General features: G+C 55.4%; 1 protein-coding gene across 1 annotated transcript in view; it reads right to left on the bottom strand.

Annotated features, from left to right (window-relative positions):
- Nucleotides 1–9172, bottom strand: part of CSMD1 (CUB and Sushi multiple domains 1) — a gene marked incomplete at its 5' end in the record, with an annotated part of 650642 nt that overhangs the window by 62456 nt on the left and 579014 nt on the right. Inside the window, 4 exons of the mRNA XM_014528690.1 lie at nt 717–905; nt 1798–1944; nt 4064–4252; nt 8128–8241. Of these exons, the coding sequence (XP_014384176.1) occupies nt 717–905; nt 1798–1944; nt 4064–4252; nt 8128–8241 (639 nt within the window). The remainder of the gene's footprint in view (nt 1–716; nt 906–1797; nt 1945–4063; nt 4253–8127; nt 8242–9172) is intronic.

A 9172-nucleotide genomic window follows, 5' to 3' on the forward strand; every position in this document is an offset into this window, starting at 1 on the left:
GAGCACGGAGCCAGGGGCGGAGCTCTGAGGGAGATGCGTGCAGCCACTGGCCCCTGTGCAGCCAGAAAAGCTCGCATCCCAGGGAGGAGAGAGAGAGGGAACCAGCGGGAGGCTCTATTTATAAATCATAATCAGCTCTCAGAGGCCAACACATCTCCTTACGAATATAAACCTCAATCAGACAAAACTCCGAACACTTCATGACTTCAAAGACCTCAATTAAAAATTAAAATGCCGCCTTTGAAAATCTGGCTTTTATGCGTTTGACAGAAAAAAATACAAAAAAAGGCGTAAAATATTGAAATCGACTTTAACAAGCCGTAGATGTGAGCGACCAAAAGAAAACGAATCCACAGCATACGGCTCCCAGAATGAGTTTTAACCTAAAAGAAGGAAAGTCAGCATTCGGAGTTGGCTTTTTAAATGACTTCAACTATAAAAAACTTACTTGGAACCTAAATGAGCAAACGCACTTTTCAGTCTGCAATGAACCACAGTGAGTGTTAGAATGACCTCCGGCCCTGTGCCTGCCCGCCGCCCTCTGACTCCAGATGAGGTGCGATGAAGCCGCATAAAGGCCAGGACTGTGCACGGCCCTGAGAGCTGACCTGCGCTTCTGGGCCCGCTCAGGTGCCTCCCCTTTCAGCCCAGCCCCGGCTCCTTCCCTGTCAGCGCGATCGCAGTGAGGGGTTCAGGGGGGAGGGACACCATCTTACCCTGGCACAGCGGCGGGAGGGCGTCCCACTGGAACATGCCCACGGGGTTCCGGGTGCACGTGGCGTTGCCGCGGCCCACCAGGCGGTGCCCGGGCTGGCAGGAGTAGTGCACGGTGCTGCCCAGCGCCCCCGCCGTCCTGTTCAAGACGCCGCCGTTCCTCGGCGTGTGGGTCAGGCTGCAGTAAGGGGCTGCAGGCAGACAGACACACACACACAGACAGACAGACAGACACAGACATGCAGACAGACAGACAAGCGTAAGTGAGCCGCCATCTCCCTGCTTAGATGATGTCGGGGACAGCTCTGCTGTTCGGATAACAAGAAATCAGTTGCAGTGTGTAACCGGCTCTGAAATGTACCCCCAACACCCGTGCCCAGAGCACGCGGGGAGCAGGAACCACACTCACTGTGGGGTGGGGGTCACAGGGGACCGCCCCCCACGGAGGGCCGGTGGGCGGTTTCTGAGGAAACCACACCTGCTCTCACCACAGGATCACTTGTGAAGTTAACAGCATCGTGATCATATCTTCCTGATTGTTCCCTTAGCATCTAAACATAGCTTAATTGATAGGTAATTAATAGGTTAACTGATAGAATTTTATCTTTGGGGAAATGTCTGCTTTCCATGATACGGGCTCAGTGGTTCAGGATGTGAGCAACATCGTTTTAAATCGTTAACCCACAGGCAGTTTATTTTCCCTAAATTCACTTGGAGAATCACTCAGCATTCCCCTCACATCATTCCTATTGAAGTTCACTATTCATCTTCAGAAATCAGGCTTCTGTCTACCTATTTCTTTTTCTTTAATATATTTATGGATTTCAGAGAGGAAGGAAGAGGGAGAGAGCAAGAAACATCCATGATGAGAGAGAGTCATGGATCGGATGCCTCCTGCACGCCCCCTCCTGGGGATGGAGCCGGAAACCCTGGGCATGCGCCCTGACAGGGAATGGAACCGTGACCTCCTGGCTCATAGGTGGACGCTCAGCCCCTGAGCCGCCGGCCGGGCTGTGTAATTTGAATGGAATGCGATCACTCGCGTGGAAAACCCTGTCCACGCAGTCGCCGTCTCCCGCTCACCTGAGTAGCGGATCTTGAAGCCCTTCTTGCTGGTGGCGTGGTCGGTGGACCAGCGCAGGAACAGCTGGTTGCCCCTGCTGGTGAAATGCGCCTGCTCCGTGTGGTTCCCGCTCAGCACCACTAGCAGCGGGCTCTGCCCGGAAGAGCCTGTGAAACAGACACACAGACGCTGACACGCACCTGCCGAACACGGCGCCTGTTGAACACGGCCGAACACGGATGCTGTCATCCGTGTCCCATGGGCTCTACACGTTCCACACAGAGCTGGCTCCTCCCACGGAGGGGGAAACATTCCTGGTGAAAACAGCAGCAGGTGCTTCCCCGAGACGAAGGCACGGCCACCGGAGCGATTCCAGGGTGTGCTCTCCACACCCTCACACTGCAATCACAGGGAGCCCATCTTTAAAGCAGCAGTCACCGGGGTACACAGCACACAGCCCCGTGGGCCCTGAGACCACGGGCAGTGCCGGACCCGCATTCCTATGCTTTTCCCTGTACTTCCCCCCTTTCCGCTTGCAGGGAGGACCCGGGCTCCGCGCTGGCACCCCTGAACCGCAGCTTCACCGCCTTGCGCTGCGGGACCGTCATTGAGTGAAGGAACGGTGACGGGGCGCAGCCCAAGAGCCCAGGACCAGGGCTGGTCGCCGGCAGGGAGGCTGGGCCACAGGGAGCCGCTGGGCAGAGGATGCGCACGTCCCAGGGGCTGAGGAGGACCCTGAGATTCCATCACGCCACTGTGAGCAGAGCGCAACTTAAAACTTACCAACCGTTTCTAGAATTTTCCGTTTAATATTTTTGGACCACAGTTGTCAGTGGGTAATTGAAAAGGTGGATAAGGGGGGACTACTGCACATTCAAGGAAACACCTCTGAAAATGGAAATACTCGTTTCTGTGTGTACGCGTGTAAATTTAATTTCCAAGTTAGCACTTCATCTTGGCAATTCATACGCTAATTCATGTGCTATCCATCCATCTGAGCAATTCGGTCATTACTGTTCATCAGCCAGTAAAAGGCATATGAACACCCATAGAATGAATCGGAATCAATTACAGTAAATTTATGTTCACTGAATTGATTATTTACCAGAACGTAATGACAAATTTTTCAGAACATGTGAAAACCCTATTATTATGTGCAGCCATAATTCTATGCTGGTCTAATTTCCTGGGGTACGATAAAATTATTAACATCGGTTTCAGTCCAAATTGACGATTCAGCCACACTTTCACTCCAAGCATCGCACTGTTCTACTAAAAACTCTGTCAGCCCGGCCGGCGTGGCTCAGTGGCTGAGCATCGACCCAGGAACCGAGAGATCGTGGGTTCGATTCCCGATCAGGGCACATGCCCAGGTTGTGAGCTCAATCCCCAGTGTGGGGTGTGCAGGAGGCAGCCGATTAATGATGTTTCTCTTTCAGTCGATGTTCCCATCTCTCTATCCCTCTCCCTTCCTCTCGCTCTAAAAATCAATTTAAAAAAAGAAAAAAAACAAAGTAATAAAAATCAATAAAAAAAAGTCTATTAGAGCCCTGGCCGGGGTGGCACAATGGTTAGGGGATCAGCCCTTACACTGAGGGGTCACAGTGTATCCCCGATCAGGGCACATGCCCAGGCTATGGGCTTGATCCCGGGTCTGGGTGCGCATGGGAGGCAACCGATTGATGTTCCTCTCTCTCTCTCTCTCTCTCCTTCTCTCTTCCTCTCCCTCTTGAATCAATGAAATGCATGTCCTCAGGTGAGGATTTTTAAGAAGTTTCTTAGAATTCTATAAAAATATATAAGACTAATTTAGAAAACTGTTTATTGAAGACTCCTGCAGCATTTATCATCTAGAAATCTGTGAGCCATTATATTTATATATTTCTAGTGAAATCGTCATTTACATCGGATTGAGCACCTTTATTTCCTAAATCTTAAACTTCCTGAAAGATCTTCTGAATGAACATACTTCTTAGCGAGAAAGGAGGAGCTGTGCGAGGGCATCTGCCCCGAATCCCCACGTGGAGAATGGTTAAAGCGTCGTCAGCACATCGCAGGGTATCGCCAGGTTTCTAATTGTGTGACAGCTGGGACGTGGACAGATGTTCATGGTTTATGGGCACCGGGTCCGAGATTGCACAGCGCAAGAGGAACCCATTGCCTGTTCGGGGACGTGTAGTTTAACTCGATAATATATCACGTTCTTGTGAGACAGAAACCTGGCGAGGGTGCTGCTGGCACACCAGGCAGAGGTGAGCGGCACAGGAACCACGAGGAGAAACCTACCATCAAACACCTCCAGGGCATCGAACTGCTTCTCGCTCTGGAAGCTGTCCACGAAGAGGGTGATGTTGTAGCGGGGCTCCACGCGGATGGTCCAGGAGCAGGTCTGCGAGTTGAAGTAGTTGCCGGGGTAACCCGGGCTCAGGATGACCCCCGAGGACTCTGTGCGGACCTCATTGGCCGGGCATTGGGCTGAGGAGGGACGGAAAGTTCTCCTTAACAAAGGGAACGCTCAGTAGGTCAGCATCCTCCCTGCGTGTACGAGGCCAGGGAGGGAGAGGCGTTCCCACTGCGCTCTGACCCAGGGAAGGCGGGGCACACGGCAGGGGACCAGCCCTGACCAACAGTAGTAACACTGTAACATCGCCCTGCCACCCAGGACAGAATGATGCACATATGACATGTAAGAGAATGATGCATGCATGACATAAGAGAATGATACATGTATGGCCTATAAGAGATTCATACATGTATGGCATATAAGAGAATGATACATGTGTGGCATAAGAGAATGATGCACATATGACATAAGATAATGGTTCATGCATGACATGCAAGGGAATGATACGTATATGACATAAGAGAATGATGCATGTGTGGCACTAAGAGAATCATATGTGTACAACATGTAAGAGAACTGTACATGTATGACATGCTGACACACAGGGCGCTTAGACAGATGACATGGGCAGATGATAGACAGGAAGAAGGATGATGGCAGGAGGAGGGTGCACAGGTCCTATTTAACTCCAGGCTCAAGGCGGCCAAGTCATTGACCCGACCCAGGGCTGCCAAATCTGACGCGGTTGCCAAATGGAGAGGAAATACTGAGCCAGGAAGTCCTCTTTACCTGGGCCAGGTGGACCGGAAGTCTAGCCCTGCCCTGTCCTGGAGTGGAGCCGGAGTGATGTGGGAGCAGCTACTGCCTTGCCGTGTCTCCCTCATGGAGACCGAACCCCCCACACCCTAACCCAGGGCAGGTGTGGGGGGTCCACCCAGCATCCCACGCTTCCCTCCCTCAACTAAAAAGCGAGACCTCGCCCGGCCGGCGTGGCTCAGTGGTTGAGCGTCGACCTATGAATCAGGAGGTCACAGTTTGATTCCCGGTCAGGGCACATGCTCAGGTTGTGAGCTCCATCCCGTGTGGGGCGTGCAGGAGGCAGCCGATCCATGATTCTCTCTCATCATGGGGGTTTCTATCTCTCCCTCCCTCTCCCTTCCTCTCTGAAATCAATGAAAATACATTTTTAAATTAAAAATGAATAAGAATAAATAAGTAAGTAGGGGCCCTGGCCTGAGGGACCGGAGGCCGTCCCTGGGGTCTCCAGGGAGAGGGTCAGGACTGGGTCCAGCTGCAGGGCCCGCGGGTGCGAGAGATGCCAAGGCACTGCCTGCTGGTGTCAGGCCTCCCGGCCCCCATTCAGGTCTAAATGAAGACAAGTGTCCAACCAGGTCACACCCCCCACAGAGGGTGCTCGGCCCCCAGGACCCACCTGTCACCTGTGCTCCCTGGGGGCTACCCCCTCCCCGCCCAGAGGCCAGGGCCACAGCGAGCGCCTGAGGGGCTGGGGTCTTCCCAGGCAGCTCGGGGCCAGGAGAGTCTTCGCCAAGAATGTCCTGGGGGACCAGCCCCCGCAAGCCCAGTAACGTCCATCCCACAGCGAGAAGGCACAGTCGGGGCTCAGTCCCTGGTCCAGGCACCTGAGCTCGAGCTCCCTTTGGAACAAGGCGCGTCGGGAAGCACAGCCAGGCTATCTCCCCGCTCCTCCCAGAGACGCCTGCTGAACGGGACAGGAGAGCCGGAGCTGAGCGCCCTGCTCGGGGCAGAGGGCAGGGACCTCAGGCGCATCCACAGAGCCCATCTCACTGGCAGATGCTGCCCCAAAATGTGTGTGACAGCGAAGCCACTCAGCGTACATGGCCACAAGCGAGGCGTCCATTTGCTCTGCCCCTGGGTCCCTGTGAACTAATCTCACTCAGATTTAAACGAGGCCCGACTTGCGGGGAGGCAACAGCATGAAGGCGCTTCTCTGTCTTTGAAGTCGTCCCTGAACAAACAGGGGCGCCTCCTCTCACCACGGGAGGCAGTGTTTGCTCAGGGTCCTCTATGTGAGCCATATGGCTGCCTCTGTCCAGATTAAAATGTGAAGAATCGCCCCAGTTAGCTTTTCTATTAAAAGCGCGTTTGACACCTGACCCCACACCTTGGGGAAAGGCCCTCAAGGTCACTGTGGCTGCTGGAAGGCGGCCCCGACTTATTTTCCCAAGATAATGACGCCTCGGTCTCCTGCCTCAGCGCCCCCAGGGACCCCACGTCCAGGGGGGGCAGGGGGTGGTGTCCCTGCCCCCACACCTGCCCCGTCCCACGGGCATTGAAGGGGGATAGTGGCCCAAGGGCTGCTCCCTGCTCGCCCGGAGATTCCCACACCCCACGGCTCTCACGTCCGCACAATTTGAAAGTAAACTTGTCCTCAGAATCATCTAAGTTGGCGCGGTTCGTGAGTCACAGCCCTGCCAGATGCTGTCAGATGTTGAGCACCTGTCTCTTGGGTGAGGGGTGCTGCCACGCTTGCGATGAGAATGAGCAGAGGCAGTGGACACCGAGGGCCTCCATTCAAGGGGGGCCTTGCACTCAACACCGTTGCACCACGTGGGGGGGCTTTCACAGGGGAGATCCTAACCTCACAGGACACGCACAGGAGAGCTCACGCTCGACCCCTGCGTGGCCAGGCCAATCCCAGACACTCGCAGGGAAGTGGTCCCTCGCTCGGGCTCGGGCCTCGGGACTTGCCGGAGGCCGAGGAGCCGTCTGGGCTGAGACCCGGCTCCCCCAGAACCTGGGCCCTCAGGTGCAGGGTCCCCCAGGAGCCCAGCCTCCGAGGCGTGAAAGGAGCCTCCGTTCCTTAAAGGGACCCATGTGCCCCCTGATGTGAAATCATAAAATGCAATTTACTTTAGCTGAGCTTTTTTGTTTTTTGCATTTTTAAAAAATACATTTTTATTGATTTCAGAGAGGAAGGGAGAGGGAGAGAGAGAGAGAGAAAGAAACATTCATGATGAGAGAGAATTATGGATCGGCTGCTTCCTGAACACCCCCCACTGGGATTGAGCCCGCAACCCGGGCATATGCCCTTCAGTCCGCAGGCCAATGCTCTATCCACTGAGCCAAACCAGCTAGGGCTGAACCATGGTTGGGTTTTTTTTTTTTTTTTTTTTTTTAGAGATAGAGGAAGGGGGGGGAGAGAGAGAGAGAGAAGTATTGGTTGCCTTTCCTACAAGCCCAAAGTGGGGGTCGAACCTGAAGCCTTTTGGTGTGCGGGACGACGCTCCCACCAGCGGAGCCCCCGGGCCAGCCAGCGCCTAGGCCGGCAGAGCAGCACTTCTCCCGCATGTGTCGGGCCCTTTTACTTATTTACATTGTTCCAAGTCCTCCTTCTTCCTATAATGTCTTTTAAAGGACACTGTGAACCTGATCTGATGATATTCACACCCCCTGAACCCATCCATTCAGCCTCAGCCCTTGCTCTGCTGTTGTGTGTTGTCTCTGCCCCTGTGCCTGGTCCATGCCTTTAAAGGCCTGTCACAGAGAGAAACGGGTGCGTTCACTGACGTTACAGAAACAAATGGTCAGCCCAGCTGGTTGGGGACACACGGCGGGAGGACAGAGACGCAGAGCGCTGCCTCCCATCAGCCTTGAAATGCGTCAGAAATCTCAGGAGAGGAAGAGACGGATGGAAGGAAACGGACACGGGACACGGATTCCCGGTGAACACGGCTGGGGCACCCGGGCCTGGTGTTCGGGTCTCACTTTACTGCTTTCAGCGCTGCCGTATGTTTGAAACCTCCCCCCTCACCCACAACCTGCCGGGGGCACAGCGAGACCTCTTGGCTGCTGTGGTTTTCAGTTCTGGCGCCAAGAGAGGCCGGGGCGGTGTCTGAGCGCGGGGACTGTGACTGCAGGGGCTCAGGGCAAGGAGGACGGGCAAGGTCAGACCCACACACAGAAGCCCCCCCACACAGGGAGTGTGTTCCACGTGGGACGCGGACGCGTGGCCTCGCTCACGTACCTTCACACGTGGGGAGCGAACCCTGGAACTGCAGCTGGGCGCCGAGCTTGCAGGTGAGCGTGTCCGAGCCCGACAGCGTGTAGCCGGGGTGGCAGAGGTACCGCACGGAGTCCCCTGCAAGAGTCCACACGACACTCGGAAACTGGCCTCCGTGACACCCAGAGTGTGGGCGCCTCGCACACAGGCGCTGACCTAACCAGCCACGTCAGCGGGCAAACCGTGTCCGTCCGACCTACGCCCATCCTCCGTTCTATCTGTTTCTATTTGTTAAATATATTTTTATGATTTCAGAGAGGAAGGGAGAGGGAGAGAGAGAGAGAAGCATCCATGATGAGAGAGGATGATGGATCGGCTGCCTCCTGCACGCCCCCTACTGGGGAAGAAGCCTGCAACCCATGCATGTGCCCTGACTGGGAATGGAGCCTGGGACCCTTCAGTCCGCAGACCGATGCTCTATCCCAAACCAGCCAGGCCCAGCCTCCTTTTGGACAAAACACCCCCCTTTCAGCGCCTCGTTCATAGAAACGCGGCCTGACACTCAAGCAGCGTCAGGATGGACGTTACGGGCAGCTCCCGGCCACCTGTCCCGGTCCCCCCCCTCCCCGAGGGCCACGGGGCAGGCACGGGAACTGGGCGCTGGGATTCTCGGCTTCCGGAGGGGACCTGGCCTGATGGGCACACGGCGCCCTTGACTCTGTCATCTGAGTAGGAGAATGGAGGTCCTGCAGTTGGACCGGGTCTGAGACACGGCGTCACCACAGACAGGACGGAGCGCCTGTCCTTGCCACTGAGAAGCCCTGGGCCCGGTGACTGCTCCACGGACAGGTCCCGGGCTGGACTCCTAACGGGACGGGTGCTGGTGGAATGAGTGGACCTTTCACAGAAGTCACAGGGCGGGACGCCCCACACCCATCACTCACTACGCTCACCAGGCCCAGCGGGACGGGAGGCCCATTACACCGGCCATCGTTGTAGCCACAGGGGACGAGGTTCTAGGTTAGGATCCTGCCTCCCTAACGGAACCACGTATCTGTGTGTTTGCCTC

This window comes from Myotis brandtii, unplaced genomic scaffold (assembly GCF_000412655.1).
Source record: "Myotis brandtii unplaced genomic scaffold, ASM41265v1 scaffold646, whole genome shotgun sequence".
In the NCBI taxonomy this organism is placed as follows: Eukaryota; Metazoa; Chordata; class Mammalia; order Chiroptera; family Vespertilionidae; genus Myotis; species Myotis brandtii.